The sequence below is a fragment of the Nesoenas mayeri genome (genome assembly GCF_963082525.1).
Source record: "Nesoenas mayeri genome assembly, chromosome: 5".
In the NCBI taxonomy this organism is placed as follows: Eukaryota; Metazoa; Chordata; class Aves; order Columbiformes; family Columbidae; genus Nesoenas; species Nesoenas mayeri.
Window position 1 is genome coordinate 28,334,052 of NC_137548.1, and position 27,770 is coordinate 28,361,821.

Sequence of the window (27,770 nt, forward strand, 5' to 3'; positions counted from 1 at the left end):
ATGCCGCTGGGGCACATCATGAGGCTCGACCTGGAGAGGATTGCCCTGGAGTACGTCGTGCCCTGCTTGCACGACATCGGCTTCTGCTACCTGGACAACTTCCTGGGAGAGGTGGTTGGGGACTGCGTGCTGGAGCGAGTGAAGCGGATGCACCACGACGGGGAGCTGACCGACGGGCAGCTGGCGGGACCCAGCCGCGGCGTCGCCAAGCGGCACCTCCGCGGCGACCAGATCAAGTGGATCGGGGGCACGGAGGAGGGCTGCGAGGCCATCAACTTCCTCCTCACGCTGATAGACCGGCTAGTGATGTACTGCGGGAGCCGGCTCGGCAAGTACTACGTGAAGGAGCGATCCAAGGTAAGGGGCACCGGCTCCCGGCCGGACTGACCCGCCTCGCAGCTGCCGGTGGGACCTGGCGAAAAGTTTCCACTGGCGCCTGTCCGTGTCGCGTCTTCGCAGCCCGCGGGTGTCAGTGGCTCGGGCAGCCCCGCCGGGCTGTGGCCGCACCACCGCTCCGCTGTGCGCTGTCCGGGGGTCAGCCCTTGCCGGCTCCGGGTGCGGAGGTCTTGCAAAACACGCGGCAGCGGGGCTGCCCGCTGTTCTCTCGCCCCGCCGGTGCCGGCAGCGCTCCGGGGCGCGGTGCGCCGGGCTGGGTCTTCGCTGGGCTTCTCGGTCGCCGAGCCCCGGTCAGGCCCTTGCCTGTACCCCCATGTGCCACCGGGGATCACTTCGCAGCGGCCCCGGGGGCTCACTTCCAGGCGGCGGGTCCGGAGCCCGGCAGCACCCTGCGGCTGGCTGCTACTGCCCCAGCTGTGGGGAGCGGGGCCTGCCAACGTCGGGCGTACCCCGCCAAAAAAGTCTAACCTTGGCCGTGACTTTCCTTTGGGGGATGGTTTCAGGTGGAGGGAAAAGCCCCCTACCCCTCACTGCGCGCATACTCGGCTCGGATCCGATTATTTGATCGTTTGCGACCTTGTGATAGCGTTATTCGAAGTAGTTTGGACGGGCCAACTCATGTCAGCGTCCCATAGCTGAAGAGGTTATGGTTACTGCATTGGATATGCGGCACAAAATAAGGGATGCTCAGTTTGAGCACTGCGAACTTTGATTTTTTTTTTTTTTTAACAGAAGAGTTGTTTTGTTTTGTTTGTTTGTTTTTTTTCCTAGGCTCTCTTGCTCAGAAATGGAGAAGTTGTTCGTGTTGTAGGACACGTGTAGGTTTCTTTCCCAATAAAGTTTATTTGCACTTGAGGTGTCATTACTTCAGTTTGAGATAACTTGGCTTTTCTTTCCTCGTCTGTTTTGCTTGGAACTAGTTTGCTTCGTTGTCCCAAATGCTGAAAAAGTCAAAATAACCAGATAATATTTATTTATTTCTGACTTGAATTCTGTAATATATAGCACATTTTCAAAACATCTACTTCTTTTAGAGATATGCCAGAAACAGAAACGATGAAACTTTAAAAATATTTTTAAAAGTGAGAAGTTAGGCATTTCTTTTGGTCCTGATTTGCACTGGACTAAGGGGATGTGAGTGGTACTGAGATTTTTTTCTCCACAGAAAATGAAGAAAACAGTATGGTGATGTGTGCCAGTTAGTTGGAAACACTTTAAAACCTGTGCATGCACCCCCCTGCACACTTCAACGCAGTGCTGGAAATAAAAGGTTGAAACATTGCTCCTGTGCTTAGCTCCACTGAGCTACTGATCCTCAGTTCAGTTAAAGATTGGGTAGATTTGGTTTAACATGTGAGTAGACTGGATTTCACTTATTCTTGGTGAGAGCCTGGTGTTAGGACGTATATATAAATAACCATTCTGCTTTGGTATGCCTTTAAGGTCATCTTAGTTCTTTCTCTGGGTGACTCCTGTTTGCCTGATTACTACTGAAAGTGTATTGCTGGCCACCTGGAGGGAAAAAAAAACAACAGGGTCTTACATTAAAGTTGGACTGCAGTGAGGTTGTTCAGCATTTTTGTAAGGTATTTGTAGAAAGAGTCAACTGGACTGTTGGCATTGGTTGGGGAGAAGGGTCTTTTGGAGAGTGACCTTGGGTTTTAGAGATTATTTTAAAATGGAGTTGTGTTCTTGCAACCATTGTTGTACAAATAGTAGTAACAGACAGGATAGAACTTGTTTTATAACTAGATAAAGATTATAACTAGATAAAGAGAGACTTTTGTCCCTTGTGCTTTTGTGTGGAAGGTGTCAGACTCCAAACAATGCAAGAGTCCAGGACTGAAAGGGACTCAACATTGTTTGTAAAACTAAATGTGGAGCAATTTCCACCAGAAATTAATAATAGCCAATCCCCTTATTATAATAATAAGTACCATGGATATATGAGGCCCTGGAATAGCAGCTGCCATCTGTAACTGAGATGTGGGACGCCTTCAGCAGGAAGATTATTTCTGTGACTAACCAACTGACTGCTACAGTGCGTGCAGGTTCCCACGTCTCCTATAGATGTTTCCCTTCTGGTATTAAACCTACCTGTTTTGCTTGTCTTCTGAAGTCTTGTGAATGCATACACAATCCTAGATTTAAATTCAGTGTATTTTTATTTTATCTGCTAGATTACACACATAAATGGATGCCCAGAAAACTTCCGTGACTTAACACATGGAGCAATGTGGAGTGTTTCTGAGCAACTGGATTAGAAATTCTTAGCTGGACATGTATTGTTATAATTTATTGTTTTGGGATATAGGTATTATATGGGTCTAAGAGTCCAGAACAATTTTTTAAAGTGTAAGCCTTTGGCTACATGGTAACTCCACTTGTCATGGAAATGAATTGTATATAATATCAGCCTCATAATTCTCTAGACGTTTATGCTTTTAAAACAATAGGGTGACTTTAATCTTCAGCCTGAGTGTTGGAAGAGGAGGAGAGGTTTGCTTAGTAAATGAACTTCCGTTAGCTTACTGTCTGCTTAGTGTGATGTACTTCATGGTTGTTTTTGTAGCTACACAAACATAAGAAAAGAATGACTTTTGTCCGATACAGGAAGGTTTCCTTATATCTACATGAGAGAATGAGTCAAATTAGGATTTTGCCATTTCCAAATGAATTTCAACAGCAGTGTAAGAAACTTAAGATTACATCAAAGGGAATGAACAGAAGTAAAATTTTGCAAGGGTATGGGATACTCTTAAAAGCTGTTGGTTGACATTTGAGGGCTTATAATGAAATATAACCTTTCATCTTTGCAGACCAGTGATCCAAATCTATCTTTGGAATAACTCATATTTAAAAATAATAGCTGACATGGTTAAATTATCAAAATAACCAGATAACATTATTTTAAAGGACTCTTCTGTTGGCAGACCTAATGCACTGCTTGTTGGCTTCTGCATTATCCTCAACTAGCATTTCCATTTTCTAGTAAAATAATGAAGTGATTCCCCTTTTGTAGTAGGTAAATGGCTAAGGATCTCACCAATGCATCATTGACACAGGTTGAGTCTTCTCCTTGGTGTGAGAAGATTTATGTCCCTGTGCAGAGGGCACTCTGGCTTGAGGATGGAGGTCTGTCTGGTTTTGAGAACGTGTCTTCACTCTTCTGGAGCTCTGATGCTTGGTGGAGAAAAGCTGGTGGGTGGTTTGTACTGGGAGGCCACAGCTTGGTCTCCACAGTCAGTCTGGTCAGGTGGTGCTCCGTGAACTGGGGGTGAAAGGGTGATGTGCTGCAGCTTTTGACTCCTCCAGTCTCAAAGTGCCTTACTCAAGTTAACTGGGGTTTGTGGGCATTCGAGGGGATGGTGAAGATGATGCTGTCTGTAAAAGGCTTGGACCCACTTGCAAATAAATATTGCTTAGGTGCAGACGTGGCACAGGGGCCTGGCACGTATTGTAAAAGTTTCCAGGGGTGCAATTATTATACAAGGTTTTGTAGGCAGTGAAATGTCTGTCCTGTAGAAGAATAATCCCTGTATTATGAATTAATAAAATGACAACATTAAAAAGACCTTCCTAAAACAAAGGCAGAAAAATACTTAAGAAGCCATTTGAGAAATTTCTTTGTCAAGACATAAGGGATTTTTTTTTTTTTTTTTTTTTTTTTTTTTTTAAGGTAGGAGCTGCAGACGTGCCAGATGCTGTGCAGTTCAGGATACCCATGCCTTTGGCAGCCTCAAATGCTGCAGAGTCTGGGGGAGCCCTGGGCTCCGGAAGTCTCTCCTGTGGGGAGACAGGGGCTGGAGTCTGGCAAGAATAAGGTTGTCTGGCCGGCGTGCAGAGATGTGAAACCTGTGGTCATGCTGGGATGCCTGGGTAGCTCATCTGCTGCTGAGGGGCTGTGGCTATTCCCCCTTTCCTGTTTTGTCCTCCCTGGAGAAGGGCAGCTCTCCCTGTGGTCTGGCAGGGTCCCAGAGTGATGCCGTCACCACCTGCTGCCCTGGGCCACCTCGGCTGTGTCAGCATGTGACGTGCTGCCAGCAGCTGCGTTGGTCCTCACGGGCAAGGGGTGGAAGGTACATTCAACAGGTGTGGGTGCACTCTACGTGGCCTCTGCACCCTGGTCCTGACAGCAGCGTGTCCTGCTGTGAGTCACTGGTATCTTCGAGCTTGTCTTGAGTTTGCTGAGCTTGAGCCCTGCTGGTTAGAAAATAAGAAGTCATAATCCTAAGAGCTGACCTGTGTTTTTAGCTCAGAACACAACTGCTTGCATTTAGTGTCAAGTATTTGGCCTTAAGCTAAAAAAAGTGTTTTCAATATGAGATTAATTTATAAATGCTTGTGGAATGTGAACTGTGTTAAACTTGCTTCAAAATCTCTGTTGACCTTCCATGCCTCTCTGACTGTTGCAGGAGAAGGAGGTCTTTTGTGGTGGCACTTCATGGCGGGTGTTTGCTGAAAACCAGGGCAGGTTGATCTGCCTACCACATGATGGGGCGTTCTTTTGTAGATTTTGAAACATGGTCTGTCTAGCAGGTTGTTACCAAGATTTCTGTTCCTGAAGATTGAAAAAATGCATGAAATTTCACAAGCTTGGCTTGAGTGGTTTTACCAAGTCCATCCGAGATCAGATAAGGAGGTGAGATATTTTTGCATTTGTGTATAAAGAAAAGTTCTGTTCTATAGCATTGACCTGTTTGTTTGTTTGCAACACAATGGAATGCCACATTTTCTGATTGGAGTTGTAGGTGTAAGTAGCAGGATAACAGAAAACTAGCTATAGAGCTGAAGATCAATACTGCCTATAGAAATATACTAGTTTATTATATGTTACCAAGGATTTTTTATACTTATGTAGCAGCATGGCTTGCAATTAGTTTACAATGGGAGGTCTGATGAATATCACCATCCAGAAGAAATATGCAAAATGTCTCGTTCTTCTAATCAAATGCACATGTTCTGGCATAATGGGTAGGTTCAAATCTGTTGTTCTGGCTGGCTGCCGGCAGAGTCCAGAGCCACTGGAACTGTAAATACAACAGACAAGTCGTTTTATGATATCAGACTGAGGAATTCAGCATTGGCACAGATCCTAGAGTGGTTGCTTTGGCTCAGTGTCAAAGATGATGTTTATATCAGTGTTTGTCAAGCAAGATTAGTTAGCCTAGTTAATTATACACAGGAATATATAATTTTTACTTGACAATCAGAGCATTAAATGAGTATAAACCTTGGCATATTAGCTCTTGTTTTAGTTCTCCATCAAATTATTCTCAATTACTTTTTGAAACTTTCAAAAGATACTTATTCTCTGAAAGAGGCACTCTGAAATCTTTCAGATTGCTTCTTCACTCAGCAGGGACATGGTATTGGAGAAACGGGGTCAATATTTTACAGACAGTGATGTGCACATCTGTTAGTGAGTTCAGAAGTGTGGGTAGCCTCTATGGAATGGTGTTTGAGCTCATACTTGGGTGTTGAAGTTACAAGCAGCTTGCATTCAGTAGCTGCTATGTATCGTCACCCTTAAGAACTTGGCTGTAGTACATGGGTAGACTTTTTCCATGGGAGACAGTGGGAAAAACATGCTATATTCAGTGTGTGTTACACCAGAGCCTTTGGCAGCCATGTGGCTGCTGTTGGTCCTCCTTTCCCTCTCTTCTGGGAGAAGTCTGCAACAAGCCAGTGATCTTATGCTGTGTTAGGAGCCTCCCCATGTGCTTCACAGTTGTAGTCACAGAGGAGGGTAGCAGGTGGCTCATCCTGTAAGAGAAAGGAAATAAGTCTGAGTTCTTGGGCAGTATAAAGAGCAGAGTGGTTTGTTTATCCTGAGTTTGTGCATGTGTTTGTGGCATTAGTGCAGGTTACTTGACTTTTGTTTATACTGTCTATAGTCTTGTAGCCAGGTAGAGCTTAATGAGTCTTATTGGACTCTGGAGTTACAAGATAATGGCAGAACATTGATGTGTCCTGCAATCTGTCCCATACTGATAGTCCATTTTCCTCAGTACCTGCTTATCCACTGCCATGACTGCATTGGTACCAGTCTTTGCCAGCACCACTATGTCAGCTCTGAAAGCCAGAGACACGCAGTGGTAGCCCAGCTGGTGTGCCTATTCTCCCTGTTACTTGTAAGCCCTAAGCAAATATGTGCCTCTCAGTTTGTTTTGTATGAGGGCTCATTAAATGTTAGTGTAAACCTTCCTCAGCTGTGTGGGGAGGGACACTGTAATACAGGTGGTATTTATACCTCTGGTGTTGGGTGGTGTTTGTCCTTTGGACTGGTAGGGGTGTGTACAGCATCACATGGCACAATATCCTTGGGAGAGCCAGTGGGGAAATGGCAAGATTCAGAGTTCAGTGCTTCCTCCTGCTGAGCTTGCATTTTGGGAGGGAGGGGAGCTGGTCCTTGCTATTAATATGTTACATGGCCTTTTCCCAAGGTAATTATTAATGAATAATTCAGTTCATTACAGCTCACTGCTAATAACAGTATATGTTTAAATGGAGATGCACTGATGCTCATAACACTGATGCAGGACAGCATGTACACAGTAAAAGTGAACTTCTTTCTTTGCATTAAGGATTCCAGCTGTCTGTGTTAATCCTAGTGTCTTTATTTGATTTCAGAGTAAACTCTTCTTTCTTTGACTTCCAAACTTATCTGGATGGTGGCTCAATGTAATACAGCCTTACCCTGTATGTTGCCTCCTGAGCAATTTGCTTGATTTAGTACTTGGAAGATGCTTCTCCCTCCTCTTTCTCCTGTGGTGCAGATTTCCTCTCCCCACCTTATATCTCCCCCCATTGCTGGGGCTGGTTGGGATATTCAACAGTGACTGTACTCCCTCAGCAGTTCTTTTCCATATGTGGAGTGGGTAGGATAGAAGGAGAAGATCACAGTGACCCAAACATGAATACATTTTAAATCAGAGGAAATCTTCATGTTTGCTGAACAGACTTGACACACTTGTAAGAGATGAATATTTTAATCAAATGTTTCAAGATTACTCTTAGAAAGTCAAAATACTGCTTTTTGTTTGTTTGGTGTGTGTGTAGGTATTAACTTTTTTTAAAAGTTTTCCCTTGATTCTGTTTCAAGTGTGTTGCCTTCTCCTGTTGTATAATAGGTCGAGGGCAAGTGGTCCTTAGGCATCAGCAGGCCACACAGCGCTCATCCATCTTTCGGTGGATGGCTTGTGAGAATGAGACTGTCAGGAAGGGAAGCCTGCGAGTAAGTGTTGCTGGTTTTAGATTTATGGTGAAGGCAGATGTGTGCATACCAACTCAAGGGAATTTGAAGCTTTGGGTTGGATTTATCATGACTGTAATCCTTCTGTCACAAAGCTGAAGACTGAAACAATGTTGTTAGAAAGCTGCCAGCAACACAGGTTTCCCTAAGGTTCTGTGGAAGGGTTTTATTGGATTAGTAGAGGAGCTCTCAGGTAGAGGTGTTTTGGGAACTGCTTCTGGTACCTGTGCCTTGGGCAGCTGCTGGCCGAAGTTGGGCTCCTGGGTGAGTAACTGATGCATTGGCACAGAATGTGGCTTGACAAAACATTTTGATTGATGCATAACATTACATAACAATTTGTTATTGCTTTGAAAAAAAAATGACAGGGAGTTGGTTAGAAAAATAGGAAGGTCCCTCTAGCTGTTTAGGCAGTGAGGTGGAGGAGCAAAACAGATGAAGGGGGCTCATGCCAAGTAGACTATCTCCTGCTGTGTAAACTATTCACAGGCATGTCATCCCATCAGCACACCACTCCTGACCATTCCTGTGAGTGATTTGGAGAGAGCTGTAAGCCCCATTCCTCTCCATCACTCACTCAACATATGCATCTACTATCTTTCAGTGACAGAAAGGAGCTTTTCCCTATGGTCATTTTTCTCGTAATTGTGTTTTGATAAGATTAGTAGACAAAGAAACTTAGTGCCACCATGCAAAGCACTTCATAGAAAGCCGTTGATTAAGCAAGCTATTTGTTGCTCTGATTTTTCACAAATAAAGTAATGCAAGACATTTTGCTGACCATAAAGGTTCCATGGAGGCTTACTAAATGTTATGCTATGAGCCACCCAGTTTAAAATGAATGGTATAAATGGCAGGAGTACATCATAGCACTGATTGGAAATGGTGTGTTCAAAGCTTTGTCAGCTGGAAATGGCAGAGGAGCCGTGGCTTTTACCAGACACCAGATTGCATCCTACTTTGTAGCAAAAAAAGTTAACCAACTGTTTTGAATGTGGTATGGATCTAGTTCATATTAATCCTTTGGTTATAACAGACTCTTATGTGCTTTCTTTTTGGATCTGAAAATACAAACAAGAAATACGTTTGCATTTTTCTTGTCTGTAAGTCATAATAATTAATCATTGCTTAAGTTTTCTTGCACTGTGGTATGGTTTGTCTTTTTTTTTTAAATAGAAATTGATAAGGCAAATGTTTTTAAAGTTTTGGACCCAGTTCAGCAGTTCACTTAAGTACTTTGGCTCTTTCAAATCAATGGTACTGAAGCACATCCTTTCTTGCTTGGTTTAGACTAAGCTAAAATACGCAACTTTTCCTGAGGTTTTCTAAACAGTGTTTTCTTGTGCTGTCCCCAGTCTTTGTCTACATTTTGTTGTAGATTTGAAATATGGGCCATCTTTTGTGTGGTGTCTTGGGAGGGAGCAAGGAGCGTTACTTGATGGAAGTTATAGATAGAGATTATGGTTTTTATCTGACCTTTGTGACTGACTGTCTTGCAGCAAACCTGCCTTATACCATTAAGAGCAGTTGTTCCAGTAATGCGTGGAGGGAGGTAGGTGCTGGTCAGTGCAGGCTGAGGAACACCACCCTGAAGAGGAACAGCCTGGGGTGCCAGGCACTGTTGGACAGCAGGCTCCAAGGTGGTGGGTGCCAGAATGGAGCCTCCTGACTGCCTTGAGGCTCCAGGGAGTGATAAGTGTCTTGCACACAGCTCCTTGCTGGACCATGTGGGTAGCAAAAGGAAAAAAAAAGATGACTCAGGGAAATTTAGGAGAGGAGATATTTTATAAAAAAAGAGGGGGTGGGAGGAGTTGTCAATTAATCCTCAGCTTGCCTGTTCCTAGGTTGTTAATCGTCCTTGAGTGTTGTACTTGCTGCTGAAGACTGTATGTATAACTACACTTTCCCTTTCTGATTTCCCATATGGAATCTGGTAGAAGTGGTTTGAGAAGTGGAAAAAGAAGCTTCACTGTAAATGCTGTAACATGTCCTGCTGTTAAGGCATATAAACCATGGTGTATAACTAGATGTGCACAAACAGAGCAGGGTCCCCCCAGGATGTACTGATAACTCTGTTCCTTACAGTGTTCACTAAAGTTTCTGCTTCCCTAAATGAACTTGTTCTCTGTTTTCCGATGTCTGTGGAGCCTGTGCCTGGTGTCTCTGAAGCAAGCCAACAGGAAGGGTCACTGCCTGGCTAACAGTTTTACAGACTTCCTCTTCATGGAGGAGCAATAAGAGGATTTGCAAATGACGGTCCTCCTTGCCAAATTTACTATAATTCAACATCTGATGGTGGTCAAAGGCTGAAGTGTCAAGGTTGTGCATTTTACCATTATATTTCTCCGTGCATAACTTGACATCTGACTGGTGACCTTAGGGCTCAGTGCCAGTCTGACACTCAAAGTGAAAATTTCTTGGCAAGGATGAAGATGTAGTTGACTTGTTCTTTGTTTCTTTATACTTATCTAAGATGTCTGCAACTGAAACAAATACTTTTTTTTTTTTTTTCTTTCTTAGTTTACTTTTGTCTTTTGCTGGCACTTGATTAAAAGCCTGTTTCACTGCTTACCATCCATAGAAGCTATTGTTGTTGCTATAGAAGCTATTGCTATAAGCTGTATTAATACCATATGTTTGGTACCATTAAGAAAAGCACCAATTGTCCCAGTGGTGACCATAGCTATGGGCAGACATAGTACCTGCTTCACCCCCACATCTAAATATGCATATATATCCCTGTAGCTGTGATTTGCCACCATGCATCTGTACTGCCTTCTCCCACTACATTTCCCACTCCAGAGGAGCACTTGGACTCCACACCTCAGGCAAAGGCAGCTGCTGCCCCTCACCAAGGGGTTTCTTACTCCCACCCATAACCTGTCGTGGCTGAGGAGCCACCATCTGTCATGTCCACCCCAGGGAACAGGAGGGACAAGGACAAGGGCTGCTTTCTCTGCCTGCCCAACCATCCATCAGCCTGGGGGAGCAGCCCCCATCCAACCTCCAGCTTGGCTCACCTCTGGCCACCCTGGCAGTGGCTCTGAGTACACGCTGCTCTTGTCAGACTGGCTGCCAGAGGGGAAAGGTTTTGGAGAGGAAGAGGAAAAAGGAGGGAACAGAGCCAGAGAGACCACTCCAGGTTTTCAGCATCCTCAGGAAACATCCTGATGAACCCACACTAGAGAGACCACCCCCCTGCTCAATGGTTGCTGTGCTTCCTGCAGAAACTACCTTAAATGCTGAAGAACATTTTAAGACCCAGTCCTGAACTGGGTCTTGAGGAACCTCCCAAGGGTTGCAGTTTCAGTGAGGTGCAGTGGGAATGTCTGAGTAAGGCTCCAGAGGAGACTGCCGTGACACAGAGTGGCAGATGTGAATGGGGCTGGAGGGGCATTTGGGGTCGAGGACATCCTTTGGGAATGGTGGTGTCCCTGTGCATGGCCACTGCCCTGGCTTGTAGGTCGAAGCTGGTGGCAGTGGCTGAGATGCAGCCAGGCTGTAGGGTTGGTCTCTTCTGTCAGGTGGTGGCAGCATAAATCCGTGGGAGAGTCTTGACCAGTGGGGAAAAAAAAAAAAAGGACGTGGGAATTGAGCAGCCAGTGTTCAAATCCGGCATCTGATATTTCCTCGCAGCTGGGTTTAGGACCAGGCTTCCTCGTCTATGAGCTGAGAGCTTTTGTGAATAGCTTTAAGATGTGCAAATGTAAGGCTGGAGTTACGTTCAGTGCGTGCGTGTCTGTGTTTATGCATGCTTTCTTTGTTCAGAGTTGCCTAGTTTCTATCTACACACATCTTACGGGTGCAGGTACCACCTGTGTAGATGATGGGGAGAGCAGGCACTACAACACTTGGAAGGATTTTTTTTTTGTTGTTTTTTTGCTATTATTCTATTTCCTGACCTTAGAACAGGTGTATAGTTATATTGTTACAAAATTGCCTTAAATGTGAGTAGCTTGTTTCCCCTCCTGCGTGGAAGAATGCTGTGTCACTGTAAACGCATTTGTCTGCTTTAATTGCACCATACTAGAGAGATGGTACACATGTAGTCAGAGCAGTACAACTTCATGTGCATGCAAAGCCTTAGAGGTAAAGACTACACATGCTGTTTAAGGACAGCAGAATTTGTTTCCTATGGGAATTTATTATAGGTAATTTTAATGAGTTTTACCCATAAACATTAATTTACACAAAATCCTATGCAGGCATGAATGCGCTGTTCGCTAGGCAAGGTCCTCTGAAAAGGGGATGGGTGAGTAAAAAGACGTGTGGGGAGAAAGTGAGATGGCTTTCTTCCAAAGTTAACATAGGAGATAACTGATCTTGTCAATTAGCCTTAATTTGGTGCTACTGCTGTGATAACTAACACTTGAGAACCCTCTCTCTGTTTATATAGCGCAGTAATGCGCTATATAATGCGCAGCCTTAGAAGCCCAGACAGCTCAGACAGTTTTGGGAGGACCCTAGAGGCGTATTTGGGGTACCTGCCAAGTGTGACAGTGCTAGTGAAAACCCTGCTTTCCTCTCTGGCAGCAGAGAGAGACTTACACTGAGCCAAAGGGGACAATGAAAACCATCTCCCTGGTGTGGTGTGCTGCCTCCGCTGCGGTGGGAGCATGTGAGGACATGAGATGTGTCCTGTGCAGTGATGGTGACCCCAAGGAGGGACCTTGCTGAACAGCTGGGGCCTCCCCATCCCCGTGGTGCATCTGCTTGAGGTGGTGGCTTGGCATCTCCTGCCTGCAGGCACCCAGGGTGCCCCCTGCCAGCGGCCAAAGTGAAATGCTGATGTGTATCATGAGGGGTGCTGTGGACCATGTGTGAGCTGATGGAAGTCTCGTGGGCAGTGTTGCTCAGTTGCCTTGGGCCCACACGCTAAAAATAAGAGTAATAGTAGAAAAAGGATATTGGCCAGCTTGGGCAACTCAGACACCAGCAAAACAGTTTGTCTGTGTTGAGGTTGTCTTTCCTGACCTTTATTAACGCACCCGTAAGACCACCAAAATACATAGAGTTCTTTAAATGTTGCAGGGAAAAAAAAAAGTGGTGTAATCCTCTGGATGATTAGTAGCAGAATTGAAAAGGTCTTAAGTACTGACAAAGAATGAAAGGCTGGAATATTTAAGGAACTATCAAGTTACCCTCATCTGTGTGGCAGAAAGGTATTCCGCAGAGGATGTCTGTGCTGGTTACCATGCTTTTATTTCCTGCTGAGAACCTGAACATACAGGGATGGTCCTTACAGATTTTCTTAATCAGCCTGCACTTACTTACAAATTTGCTTTTCTGTGGGGGTGGCACTTGTCACTGTGTCCCCTGGGACTCATTACAGGGAATGCTTTCTCTATTTGCATCAATTGCTTGCAATGCTTTCTTGTTAGTGCTGCTCCTCCAGGCTGGGTCCTTGGGGCAGAGGAGGGGACCGAAAGAGTTTTCTGGGTGATCAAAGATGGCTTCAAGAACAGGCAAAAATACGCCTAAAATGGAATTAAATGGAGTATTTATTTTTAAGTGTGGCAAATAAGCATGTGTGCAGCAGGAGGGGGAGAGAGACCAGTAAGAACCAGAACAGAGAAGTGCCTTGAGCATGTGTGTGCTGCAAGCGTGGGTTTCCCCCTCTTTCCTCCACAGTCGCTCTGTGAAGTGTACTCTGGAGTAAAGTTTGCGTTTGATCGCAGATCGCCTCACGCTCCGCACGTAGCACTGTCGTTAAGCCATCATCTCGCTGGCCGGGAGCCAGGGCTCCGTGGCGCAGGGGCGGGCGGTCTTTCTAAACTGACACAGCCTTTATTGATATATTGATGCACTGTGCATGTTTACAGCTGCTAATTGGAGACTTAATCTGAATATCCTTGACTGAACTAATTCACTGGCAAAAAGCCTTTTAAATTTCAGGTCCTGCCGTGATGGCATGCCTGTTCTTCACAGCACGCTAATCTTATCTGAAACTGTGTTGTCTCTGTGTGCGTGCAAGGCACAACAACAAACGAGTAACGTTGCAGCCTAAAATGTGGTTTTGGGTCAGAGGAGGATGTAAAATAAAACTCTTACCTGATTTTACTGTTGTAGAAGACGAGAGAAGCACCAGGGAACTGGAGAAAAGCATTAATTGACATACATGCAGAAATACATAGATTAATTAAGCGTACAAGAAAGGGGATTAATTAAGTGTACAAGGAAGGGGATTAGTTCTTCTTATTATTAGAAGAGCCAAAAATGCTCACTGCAAGGACAGTTGTGATCCTATGGCAATTTTAGATTTGGTTCCTTAAATTTCAGTATTCTGTTTTATCCTGGCCGTGCCCAGAGGCTCAACACAGAATTTGGGTGGTGGTCTGAAAGCAACTGCTGTTATTTTACTTGGCTTTAAAAAAAAAAAAAAAGACAGTATACAGAGGAAAATCAATGCCTGGGACTCTTTCCCACTAGTTGGGTGTCTCTCTTGAGAAGCCTGAAGAATTTCTCCCTCGGTCAGGTGCTTTTGAAGTTTCCTGAAGTGCCCCTTCACTTTAGGATCCCAGGGAGTATCCAGCAACAGGGGACAGCTCAAAAAACTTGTCACTGCCTCCAAAGCCTGGTTCGCAAATGTTCCCTATTCTCTCGGCAGTTGCGGACGGCCACGGCTGATGCGAGGCATGGCTGTTCCATGCCGTCCCACTTCACAGCAGCACTGCCCTGGCAGCTAGCTTGAACTTGAAGGGCATCCAGATTTTTCTCTAAGTGGGTGTTCTGCTAAGAAAAGAAATATGAAATAGTCTCGAGCTGAAGCTGTCCTTCATATTGATAGGACCCTTCAGGCCATGAAGAACTAAATTTTATTGCCAATCACTCGAAAAGTTTCCTAAGCCCCACCACAGATTCATTTAATAGGGAGCTCATTTTTAAAGCAGCATCAGTCTGTGATCTAGCTTCCATACAAACAGATTCCATAAGATTTTCAAATCTTATTAGGGGCTCCTCAGGCTACCACTAGATAACATGCCAGTTATCAACAGCTATGTGGCATGGAGATAATCCGTGAACAGAGCTTTCATGGGTGGTTACTTGCATCTACCCTTAGTTCTAGGAGAAGTAAGCAGGAAGAGTTTTCCATCTTATGGTAATTAGAGAAATATCAGGTAGTAATAGCCTTTTGGTTGGCAAGCAGAGATAAAGCGGTATATGCATCTTTTTCTGGCAGATGAGAGCTGTTCTCTTTCCCACAACCCACTCAGGCTGTTCCTCAAAAACTTTTCCAAAATGTGCCTCTGTGCATCTAGAAACAGTAGTCAAGTTACAAAGGTGCATACAAAAAAACAAATAGAATAAGAAGGGAGAGATGAGGTTTCCAGTTCTTGGAAGATCTGAACCTGATGATCAGGGTTGCATACGTGCAGGGAGAAGCAAGTACCAGACCACCTAGTTAAAATGCTATCCATGGAAACAGGATTTTTGTACAGTTATAAGTACTTTCCCAGCAGGAAGGTTTGTTGTGTGGTATTTTTTTTGCTTTTTTGTTTTTTTAAATAAAACGCGGTGATGGACATTGTGAAAGTAGGATCATGCTCCTGAGATGAGAAATGTCAAGAATTAATTTATTTTCAGTTATGCAGCTGAATCTCTGGCCATGGAAATTTCTTCTCCTTTCCTCTCAAATGTTCAAGGTTGCTGATATAGTACAAGAACAAGGAGTAAAAGTAGCTGTGATCATTTCAAGCTGTGCAAGATGTAGCTCTTCAGAGGTGAGTCATCTACTAGTACAGGGTTTCATATCAGTCTTTCATATCTTGTTTGCCATGGCTCATTTGGCCCTTCAGTAGATGCTGGTCACTTGCACCCAAGGAACATTTGTTGTCTAGGACTACTGCAGGTTCATGAAGGAAGAATTCAGCCAACTCTGCTTATAGCTCAGTTTGTGGAGTTTGATCTGCTTTGTGTTTCACTGCCCTGGGGTTTTTACTGTTATTTCTGTTGGGTTTTTCTGCTTTTTAGTTGTCTTCCTTTCGACTTCGGTTTAGGCCTCTGTATGAAGAAGAAAGTTGAAGCGAAAAGGTACAGGTGTCTTGTGCTGCTGAATTCTAGCCCTTTCATCAGTGTTAATTTCTAGAACAGGCTCATTCCTCACACAACCTTTCCCCTCTCTTGCTTCCACCTCTAAGCAAAAAGCTTATCAAAGAGGAGATCACTAGGTTTAGCTCCATAAATCCAACAGCTGTTTGACTGAAGACTGATAATCAAGTTATGGGTGTGGAAATCAGTTACTGATTTCTCATGCAGTACTGCCACTGAAGCCCATTTCATGTTTTGCATGACTGAAGCAAGCACAGTTTCACTCCCCCTTGGAATTGGTGATTCCCTTTCCAACAGGCACAAAGCTCATGTCTCTGATTTTTTTTGACATTTTAACATAAATGTTCTTCCCTCTGTTCCCTCATATCTCTACAGAGTATTAAATTAGACCAATTTTCCTACTTCATGCTTTAGTATAGCAGTTGAATGTTTTAACTTTCACATATTCAAACAAACTAATATTTAATAATGTTCATGAATATTTTATACTTAACCATTATAAGCTACATGGTAAAAAAAACACTTGGGTGCAATTGGGTGCAACAAGAAAGTACTTAAGAAACACCCCGTTGTGCCTGTGTGTCAGACAAGCCTCAACTGAGAATCTCTTGTCTTTGATCATGAAATGTCAGACTACTCATGTTCTTTTAATGTAGAGTATGCTGTGTGCCTTTCCCTTTCTGGCTGTACAGACTGTGCACATCTACAAACTAAACTCAGGTTGAGTAGAATATGCACTCAGACCTAGGTCGATCAAGTCAAGCCTGGTAGTCCTCATTTCCTGAAGTCTCATCAAGTGACTTTAGTTTATGCTTACTTCAGAACTGAATATTGGACTGAAATTTGGGAAACTTGGAAGAGTGCATCCAAATAAAAATGCGTATGAAAGGTGAAGTAGCTACAGCACCGTTAATTCTTATTAATACCTTGGGTGACAACCATCATAGCGATATTGTAGATAAGAATTGCTTTGTGTCAATATGGTACCTTTCATCTAACAGACTTTACAAGTAATTTCTGACTTTAACTGTTTGATGTACACGGACATGATCTACACTAGGGAACAAAAGTAGTAGCTGTTCAACAATACAGAGGACAAATCTGGTGCAGAAAATGGAAAAGCATATTGTGGAGTCTTTAGCTTAATCTGCAAGGGCGGTTGGTGTTGGCAGGATAGAGTTACGCAGGTCAGAATTTTCTCTGCTGGTTGCAAAGGTCATACTAGTTCTGAGAGGAAAATACGACACCAGTATAGGGTTACAATACCACCTATACAGTCTGCACGAGGAGTACACTGGGGCCCTGGCTTAGTGCTGGCAGGCACAGAGAGCATCTCCTCCTGACCTGTCGCCATCTCGGCTTCCTCGTGAGCAGCACTCATTTCCACTTACCAGCATCTTCTAGCTGAGGTATTCTCTGCAGTGTTTTGTTCCAAGTATCGGTCCACTCCAGCACTGCTTATTTTATGAAATGTAGCAGAATGATGCCTCACAGCATGGTCCTGGCTATCAGCTAAGAGAATTTTTCTTTGCCAGAAGTACTGGGAGGCAGAGAAAAATCTTCTTTATGGAACTGTTGATTTTTTTTTTTTAATCTGTGACCAAAATTTGCTAGTGTCTTGCATTTTGACTTGCAGATTTCTCTGGCTGACTTGAGTGTAATACTTAAAAACTGAATGATGAATAACTGATTTTTGCAAGCTTCTGTGCAATGCAGAGTTTACTGATGATTCCTGTCTCCTTACTAAAGCTGGTAATTACTGCTTGTTTAACTGGTAGTTGATTTGCACCCTCGTGGGAAACCTAACATCTCTGAAAATGACAGTGCAGAAACTGCAGTCTTGATGATTTGCTTTTTTCATTTTCCAGGTTTTATAGGCTTCAATTTATGACTGTTGACCACTGGAGAGCATTGGTCTTCAGACTATGCAGTGTGTGACTGCAAAGGCATGCATCTGTATATCAGTTTTTAACCATTCAGCTGTTATTTAAGACAAACTCATCTACTTTAACTTAAAATAAGGGGGTGGTTTTGTTGGAATTTGCTCTGAGTTCTCATAGTGGGATGGTAAGCCAGATCAGAATCATTGTATTGTATTGCAAAAAAACCCCAAACAAACAAAAAAACCCCATAGTTAAATACATTCCTGTTCATTACTGCCTGCTATAGTTAGTCTAGGTTTGGAGTTGGTTAATGAAGTGAGTTCTTCCAAGAACGAGTGTTCTTCTGGGCAAAATAGCCAAAAATGTATAGGAAACATATTTTACTGACACTCCATTTGCTAACCTGGGAAATGGTTTGACTACTGTGATCCAGCCTCCAGCTTTTGTCACTGGCCTGTGCAGTAAGCTGGCAAATACCAGTGTTCACCAATTAACTAAATTAAGTCTGGGTCATGCATCTCATCTCCTGTTTCTTGTTTGCTTTGAATGAATCCAAAAGTAGTGCTAACAGCTGGAATCCCAGCTGAGGGCAGCCTGATCTGTTCTGGAGCTGCTGCAGCCAGTGCTCTGATAAAGCTTGATATCGTTTCAACAGGCTCTAGGAGGACCAGAATGATTTCCCTTAATTGTTTAAGGTTTCATTCAAACATTCAACATGCCAGGGAAAAGGATATTTCACTTCTGCTTTTCTAGTAGCAGCAGTGAAAGGAGAACTTTTTTTTTTCTCTCTTTTCTTAAAGTTAGGCAAGAATGTGGTCGGTGCTTTTGGATTCTGTGGGAATTGTTCTACTTCTTCATCCCTAGGGATTCTGTGCACTGCAAAAGGTGCATGCTGTAAATAAATAAATAATACATCAATGTCTCGGAGTCACAGCACATGTTCTGCTAAGAGAACATACTATGTGGGGGAGGCTTGGGAAAACTCTGGTCTTTGCCCAGATTTTAGTAGTAAGTAAAGCATGCAAATCCCTTTAAGGATCTGGCCTGCAGTCTAGTTACTATTCTTCAGCAGCTTTTTGATTGTGGCATTAAAAATAGTAGTAATATTGGATTGATACATATATATATATATATATTTTAGGCAGTTCAGTAGACTTGGAGTAATGTCTGCTATCCAGAGAGACCTCTGCTGGCAGCAGAGATGAGCCCCTGGTGCAGCCTCCGTCCCGGCCCGTCTGCTGGCACCGCTAACCCCTCTCTTCTGCTCTCCCAGCTTCCAGGGCCACTTTCCTCAACATGTGAGGAAGTGGTTTAGCAAAGAAGGGTTACTATTTTATTTGTTCAACCTAATCCAGTTTGCTGTGCCTGAGATGGGTGAAGGGTGTACCTGCATGAGCTTCTGTGCTAGCAGCTGGGATGTGGGGATGCACAAGGGTGACTTTTCTCCCCAGTGAGCATACAGCTCCCTTGGACCATTCCTAGATTGCAATTAGAGCTGGCTCGTGGTTTCCACCAGGATTGTGCCCCCAAGCTGGGCTTGTTTCCAGTGCTAGGCTGTAGACTGGCCCTTACTGCTGTTATCAGGTTGATAGTTCAGCTGTGGAGCAGAATGACAACAGAGTAGACAGGACCTACAGCAAGGCATTGAGTGAACTGTGAGGCATGATGGAAGAGGGGTTATTACTGAACAATAGTACAGTATAATCTCCTGGCCTTGTTGGGTCACCAGCACCAAAGCAGCTGCGGCCTGAGGTGTCGGGGTGAGGAGTGGGCTCTCGTGTCTCACTGCTGCCTGCAGTACCATTTGTTGGTGCGTCTAGGGAGGAAGGAAAGTCAATTCATAACTGACCTGAGATGCAGAGCAGTATTTTTGCAGCTGTATGTGTGCGCCCATCCAAACCGGCTGACTCCTGTGAAAAGACTTTCATTTTTGGTACCAGAGGGCCCAAGGGATCCACTGCTCTGGCTGGTGGTAATTTCTGTACCAATGTTTGGCACAGAAAAATTACCTTTATGATTAAAGCAGCATGTGCTATATATACTCTGTCTGGTCATGTGTTCAATGAGGACAGGATGGCTTTAGCATGTGCTAGGAAAACAGAAAACAAGACCCCTGGGGTTCCTAGATCAGAATTTCAGTTGCTCTTGGTGAAAACTGTATTGTCAATCTTAAATGCTAGCAACTGTGCTTGGCAGATTATTAGGTGCAGGTCACGTAAATGGTGCACAATCACATCCTCGTTCTGTGCAACAGGCATCTACAATACTCTTCTATCCAGAGTCTGGACTTTACGGTTTGAATGGATAGAAAACTAGAGGGTAAAAATCTGGTTCAATGGTTGGGCTTAGAGGGTAACGATTGAGTTGTATTATACCTAGTGGCTGGTAACTGCAAAAGGAGCACCACAAGGGTCTGTCATGGAACCTGACCTGTTAAACACCTTTTTCAGTAACCTGAAGCAGATGGCAGAGTGCGCCCTCATCAAGTGTGAAGATGACACCAAATTGAGGGGGAACAGTTAATGCACTCAAGGGCAGGGCTGCCACCTTAAGGGACCCAGATGTGCTGGGGAAACAGGCCAATGGCAACCTTTATGAAATTAAACATGGACAAATGTGAAGTCCTGCCCCTGGGAAGGAAGAGCCTCTTGCAGTGGCCCAGGCTGGGGGCTGCCAGGCTGGGGAGCAGCTCTGCTCCATGGGAGAGCCTGGGGACCCTGATGGTCTTGGTGGGTAGTGAACAGGACATGAGCCTGCGGTGTGTCCCTCCATGAGAACATCCAGGGCCACAGTCACAGGAGCACAGCCAGTAGGTTGAGGGGAGTGACTATTGCTCTCACCTCAGCCCTCAGGAGACCACATCTGGACACTGTGTCCAGTTTTCCAACCAAACTTAGCCCAACATCTCCCATCACTCTTGCTGTTAATACTGGCAAGCAATGAAAGATGTTAGAGGAGTGGGAATAACACTTCTGTTACCACAGCTTTAGGGGACTAAACTCAGTGGAAGGTGACTGGTGTTGCTACCAAGTAGTCCCAATAGCGAAGAAGTGACTCTGAGCCAGAGATCTGGTACCCTACCAGCAGTCTCACCTGTTCTTCCTGGCATCCTGCTTAGGCTGCTAATTTGTGTCAAGTCAAGTTTAATATGCTTTTGCTGTAAAAACCCTTTTAAGACCTGTTGACTGTCATGTGGTTTGGAGTAATTCGTCTTAGGCTTATCTCATCTTTCAAGGTAAAATCTAAATGAACCATGAATTAAATGATTGTGTCAGCAAGTGGAGATGATCAAAGAGAAAAGTATGCTTCTGAAAACTGTTTGGTTAGTTCTGTTGCTCAGTCCATGAAGGCAAACATGCACTGCGCTCTGCAAACACAGCACAAAGGCACTGCAGGTTTTTGCAGACTTTACTCTGTGGACTTCTACCCACACTTCCTGGGGATCCTCACATTGTGTTGGATTATAGGGACGTATATGACAGGGACTGGATGATATGAATAGAGGAAGACAGTGGTAGTAAGGCATGATGTCCTGAGATTAATTTCTACTTTCGTTATGACTGGCAAATCACTTTTGCAATGACTGCTCAGCTTTAGAAACACTAGCAAACTTTAGCTAAAACAGCCTCAAAGTCACACACCTTGTAGAGAACAACAAGCTTGTCCCATACATACCAGTGTTCTTGTGGTTGTTTTTTTTGTTTGTTTGGTTTTGTTTTTGTGTGTGTGCGCGTTTTTGGTCTTTTTTTGGCTGTGCTCTTTGTTGTTGTTGTTGTATATACTGTGAAATATGAAGGGTAGTTATTTCCAGTTTGGAATTTCACACTGACTCATGCAGTGAAAGAAGCTGTGCAGAGATACCTTCTGGTGGTGTCTGCTGTAGGTTTTGGATTGCTCATTTGAAAAGTGCTAAGCCAAACTGGTGGTGGGAGGATGCTTAGCAAAGACAAACTGAAGGTGGGCATCTTGCAGAACTTGTTTTTTAACAATCTTTATCTTTCATCCAGGCTATGGTCGCTTGCTATCCTGGAAATGGAACTGGGTATGTTCGTCATGTGGACAATCCAAATGGTGACGGGCGCTGCATCACCTGTATTTATTACCTGAATAAGAACTGGGACTCCAAGGTGAGTAAGCCACAGGGTTGAGACATAACAAACGAAAAACTACTTCAGAAACAGAGCTCTGGAGCTGTCCGTTGCTTCTATGAACTCTGGTAAACTTTCGAGCAGCTGGTCCATTCTTCATCTCTACATTTATTTTCTTGGTGTTTATAGCAACCCTTTGGAAGTAAGAATCTGAACTGTTTCCTCATCATTCTCTCTCCCATCCCACACACATGCTGTTTTGTTGCTATAGAATGAAGCTTCTAAGTGCCGGACTGCTGGCTCTTAGGCTTTGTTTAGAGGAGAGAACAATGAAGCACTAGAAAGAAAAACATAATCCACTAAGGACTAAGTGGATTCTGGGAGGAGAATAAAATCACAGCCCAAATTTGGGACTTAGTGTTCTTGATGCTGTTCCTTCAGGCTAACCTGCAGATGATCTTCAGGCAGTTGCCTTAGTGGTTTTCTTACTTAGAAGTTATGAAGCTTAGTAAGAGGAGTGAGCACATGACTTGGTTTGTCCTCTCCATCTTTGACTCCAGCAGTCTCTTGACAGGACAATGCTTCTGCTTCTGCCTGCATTACTGTAAGGCAATTAAGTCAGCCTTGAATTTACCATACCTTTAAGTCAGAAACGAAATACAGGTTTGTAGAATTGCAGGATGTCTCTTTATACTTCTGTTGTCATAATGTGGCACAAATCACTCAAATAGATTATCTATTGAAAATGGCCCAATATATTTTGTCTCTCTAACCTGTGTTGGCCACTTCAGGTGGATGCTGTTTATTAAGCACTTGTAAATACTATGAACCCCTACAAGTAAGTTCAGATTTAGAGGCAATGCCACTGAAAAATGCACCGTTAAGAAAAAACACATTCCTTTACCAAGAGTATGACAGTGGAGGAGATGTAGGAGAAGTGCAAGTATCCAATTTATTTTGTGCACAGAACTCTTATTCTATTAGTGTGAAAGCACCCAAGTGGACACTGAGAAACCTAACAGAAATCCAGGACACTGGTGGAGAGTATTGTGTGGGAGTGACAGTAATTTTACGCAAATGTATGCTGGAGGAGATGCAATATAACCATGCTGGCCTTTGAAAGCGACCATGTTGCTTTAAGCCTGACCTAATAGTTTCTTACTGAGGCTTGCGTGCCACGTGGAGTTACTAAGTGAGGTCAGTGCTGGGTTGACAGCATTTCCCCTGCACTCGGTTGTGCAGCTGCAGCATAAAAGCCTCTGAAGAGCCCTCAAACAGCAGCAGGGAAGAGACAGAGTTCATCCGCAGCTTTTGAAGTTTCTAAAGTGCGTGCAGATCACCAGACTTTTTGCCGGAAACTTGTGGCACGTGGCAAGAGAGAAATGATGTGGTAGAGAAACTAGGGTATGTCATAAGTAGGGAAAAAACTGGCAGGGAAATACAATGCATTTATGAGAAGTTTATTACAAATCCAACAATAGAACAGCCTTCACTCTTCCCAGGGTGTTAAAGTTAACTCCTATATGATCATATGCAGGCTCTGAAATGCCATAAGCAGTATCTGGCAATTGCTGAGAGGAGAATCTAATCTCCAGCTGGTCAGGTGGAGCACCCTGACCTGCCTTACGGTATTCACTGGTTCTAGAGATATGACTAGGAGCTCAGAAGTTTCCCAGTGTTTGTTACAGGGCCAGTGTTGTCTTTATTTATCTTGGTTCATTTGCTTAAGCCAGATGTTTATGCTGAAATGCTACAAACTGGCAAAATCAAGGTGGCCAAGAGATTTGGTGTATGGTTTTCCAGTGTTGCCATGTAGCTGTCTTGGTTATCATTAGATGTTTATTCCCCATTTGTTGGTTGCTGAGGAGGGAGAAATAAGTCATTGTTCACATGAATGTGTGGATGCTCCTATGTGTAAAAGGCAACCTTTCCTTTTCTTTCAGCTGCATGGTGGAATTCTTCGAATATTCCCAGAAGGAAAGTCCTATGTAGCAGATGTTGAGCCGATTTTTGACCGGTTACTTTTTTTTTGGTCAGATCGAAGGAACCCACATGAAGTCCAGCCTTCTTATGCAACCAGGTAAGTAGCATATTTGGTAGTGACATTTGGCTAGGAAAAGGCAAAGTGTCTCTTCTACCAATATTTGTATCTAAAATCATAACCACCAAGTACACATGTGCATAAAAAAATAGCTAGATTTTGAGTGGATTTTATGTTTTTGAATCACTGGGAGTTCTGTCATCAAGTGAGGAACAAGCTTGAATGATAAGATTCCTTGTGTGATGGGGAAAAAAAGATTATTTTTTTTTTTTTTTTTTACCATTGACAGGATAAGTCTTCCAAGCCAGGCATAGCTATTTAGCTGGGAGATGCTGGGTTATCCTTTTGCCCTTGTGACACTATAGGGATTCTTGGGGCTGCCCTCTGTCAACAGGCTATGAAAAGCTGATGTGATGCAGGACAAACCCCAAGCTGCCTATAGGTGCCCCAACACAGAAAAACATGCAAAGGTCTGTAAGCTACTTTTGCCCTCTGTTGCCAGGGGCTGTGAACTCTTGTGCCTCCAAGCAGAAATTCTCACCTATATTTCTGTCTTACTTGCATTTAAAAGTGCTATCTATATTTGTCTATAAAGATGTGCCATTTGCATCCTGGTTTTTTTAACCTACTAATGCAGTTTTAGTTTTTTGCTTTCTCCATAAGCATAAAACTCCTGGGCTCTATTTTAATAGCAAATCTTGAAACAAACACAAGATTTCTTTTCTTTATAGATATGCCATGACTGTGTGGTACTTTGATGCCGAAGAAAGAGCAGAAGCCAAAAAGAAGTTCAGGAACTTAACTGGTATGATTCTTTTATAAGTGTTTACCAGAAAAAGAAATGCATTTTGATATTTGCAAAGTCAGAGACAGTCCGGGAGTCACTCTGTAGCTAGATGGGTGTGACATTCATTTTTAGAAAGCTTTTTCATCTCTAATCACTGGTCAGTTATTTTATATGAAGTGGAGAGATTGTGACAGAAGAAGATTCAGGCCTGGCGCTGGTATCACTGATGAGCATGATGTGGAACATGGGAGCAGCGGTTTCTGATTTCTTTCCCAAATGGCTGCTGAGATTTTGTCCTAGTCCAGGTGGCTGCTCTAGTCACTGGGAGTCTCTAAGATCTTCTTTTGTTATTAGTGAAATATATTTTGTTTCCTCCAAACGTCATTTAGCACAAAGTTGTGAGGATTACATAAACAGTTTCCTAATCATGTTCTGGCCAAACAGGACCTGTCTTCTATATTGATGAAGGGCAGTTGGGACCTGCAGTAATGCAAAAGGGATTTGTATTTAATTTACAAGTAATTTCTGACTGGGAATATTCATAATGAACTTGGAATGTATAGATTGTGAGCTGGAAAGAAACTTAAGTTTATAAATATATATAAGTGAATCTTTTGGCATGCAGTTGCTAGATTAGCTGTGATCATAGTGCACTTCAAGTGCTACTTGCATTCAACCGGGTCTCACAGTTTGCTTAAAGTCAGCCCAGAGGCACTTCTGCAGAAGCCTGAGAAGAGGTGACCCCAGCTTTCCTAATGGCAGCCACACTGCCTGCTACTGTAGTAATGGCACATGAGTAATGGACTGAGTCATCCAGATGTGCTCTAACACCCTACCTGGGGCCATGCTCAAAGGTTTGCTGTTTGGAGCAGTTTAAGATCTGATCTTCAGGGACTGCTTCAGGTAGCTTCTCAAAATACAATGTGGAGAGCATTCATCTTTTTTTAAAATGTGTGGTATGCAGTTGAGGACCAGCAGTATTGTAATTAGTCAAATGCATTTTAGAACACACTGTCATCTATGTAGCTGGTATGCAAAGCAAATACTGACTTTGCCCTTAAAAGGGACCATGAGCGAGGAGCCAAGAGTGAAGGGGAAAAGTATCATGGATTTGGAGTCTGAAAGTTTTTTGGGCTGCTTAAATACTGCATGAATCATCTTCGGTTTCATCAAGGCATATGTACAAAATCTTGCTGTATCTTGTTAACATGCTGTGGATTCATACAGCATTTCAGTCCATGTAGTGAATTCATATAATGAGTCTGAAATGGAAGGTGCTGTCAATTGAAAACAAACCAACTCTAGCTGTTTGAGTTTTGAGAAGAATGCTGTCAGAACTCTCTGGCTTAACTGTGTCTCCTTTTTTCGTATTTTCAATGCAGATGCAAGGAAGAGAGAAGCACCTCTTAATGAAGACTAATCAACTGTTCCTGAATTATTTGTGAGGAAATAAGATCCCAAAGATGACTTTCATTTCCAGTGAACAAGGGCAAATTCTTGTTATGCACAAGAATGTACTGTTTGTGTCTAGCATGTGCATTTTTATATTGATGGTACTCAAGGCAGCCTCCTGTCATGCCTGCATTTGGCAGAAGGAAAGCTTGTTTTCTATTTGCCTTTTGCTGGAAAAAGTAACCAGGGTTAAATAAAAAATAGTATCACTAAACCTAGTGGTAGTGGCTCAGCCAGCTGGCTTTTGATCATTCTTGTAATCAAGATAATGATCATTGGGACTAGTAAAAACTTGAGTCTTATTTGCACTTTATGGGAAAAAAAAAAATCCTAGCTCAATGGGAAGGAGCTTTACAAGTTGAAAATCTGTGGCAGACTGCTAATGGGCAAGGACAAATATTGGAAATGTGAAATTAAACTGGATTTTTTGGAGTGTCATCTTATGGTCTGTCCTGCACAGGCCTGTTGACGTACTGTTCATCACTTTGCTGTGCAGAACACTGGCTCAGCTCTTCCATAGCATGACTTTACGAACAGATTCTTGTCTACACAGTCATCACATTTCCTGATTTTTTTTTTTTTCCTTTTCAAGAGTCAAGTTCTCACTGTGTGTTGTGCTGCCCTTTCTGTCCCAGGACTGAGGGGGAAGAAGTTATGCATCTGTCCACAACTTTGTAAAACCATTTCCTTTCTCTTCTGAGCAGGATTGGTTGCGTGTTTTCTATTTTCATGGCTTTGTAAAGCAGCAGTTTTCTCCAAAAAGTCTGGTAAACATGGATGGCTAATGGCACACAATGCATTGGCACTAAAGGCAAACAATATGTAGAGTTAAGTGTTATTTTCATGATTTCTCCATCTACTATGTTTTGTATGACACAAATATGAATCTGAAAGGTAAAGATATGTTTGGCAGTCTGACAAATATATGACAAATAATGGGTAACTTAGACTTGATTTCTATGCTGCTTATCCTTAGTTAACACACTTGTTTGACTTTGCATGCATATGCAATTTGAATGAAACAGTTTGGTTTCAATTGGCCTGTTACACTGGGTAACTACTTCTGCTGTGCCCAAGCTGTGAGATCAGAGTTATTCAATTGGCAAAGCATGTTTGTGTTTGTTTGTTTGTTTTTTCTCCATTATTTTTTTTAAACAACTTAGACTCAATGAGAACTGGTGAGCTATCTCCAATCTTCCTAAGCTTCTACAGCCAGCACTTACTATGCAGTTCAGAGTAGCTCTTCGTGAAGCTGGGAGCTGGTGGTGGATGTATTCATCACTCACACTAATTATTCTCAACCTAATACACTCACTTGTATTCATTTTCATCTCATGTTGTCAGTGTGTATGTCAGACCCTACTAAGTGTTGTGAATAGGTGCCCTGTTTGGTGTCCCATATGTTCCCACGCCACGTGCCTGCAGAGGTGCAGATGGTCTGTCTGCACCACTGGCCCCTGCACCAGTTCACCACACTGTGCTGGGCGGTCATGCTAGGGATGGGTCTGTGGGCCAGCTCTGTTACCCTTCAGCTAGGAAATTAAAGGCAGTGTGCAATGGCAACTATTAAACAGCACTGACAGAAAGGTAATGGCTGCATAGGACAGTGAAGAAATAACTTTTGTAATATAAAAAAATGGTAATAAAAATGGAGTATTTTTTTAAGCAGTTATGTCACTTAAAAGAAAAAGGAAAAAAGCTGGGCATCCTTCAGCCTGCCCTTGAATTCTGAATGTAAACACACTTGTGTGAAGAAACCCCTTGTTCTCTCTGGCTTCTCCCAGAGATAAAGCTATGGTCTTATGGGCTGGACTTTGTT

The 27,770-nt window shown here is 43.4% G+C and overlaps 1 protein-coding gene across 1 annotated transcript; it reads left to right on the forward strand.

Annotated features, from left to right (window-relative positions):
• EGLN3 (egl-9 family hypoxia inducible factor 3) lies at positions 1 to 25,919 on the forward strand (the record flags this gene model as incomplete). The annotated part of the gene is made up of 5 exons (XM_080346116.1): positions 1 to 357; positions 21,591 to 21,710; positions 23,615 to 23,751; positions 24,444 to 24,517; positions 25,882 to 25,919. 5 exons carry the CDS (start codon positions 1 to 3, stop codon positions 25,917 to 25,919), a joined length of 726 nt encoding a protein of 241 aa, XP_080202242.1.
• Positions 25,920 to 27,770: the final 1,851 nt, after the last annotated feature.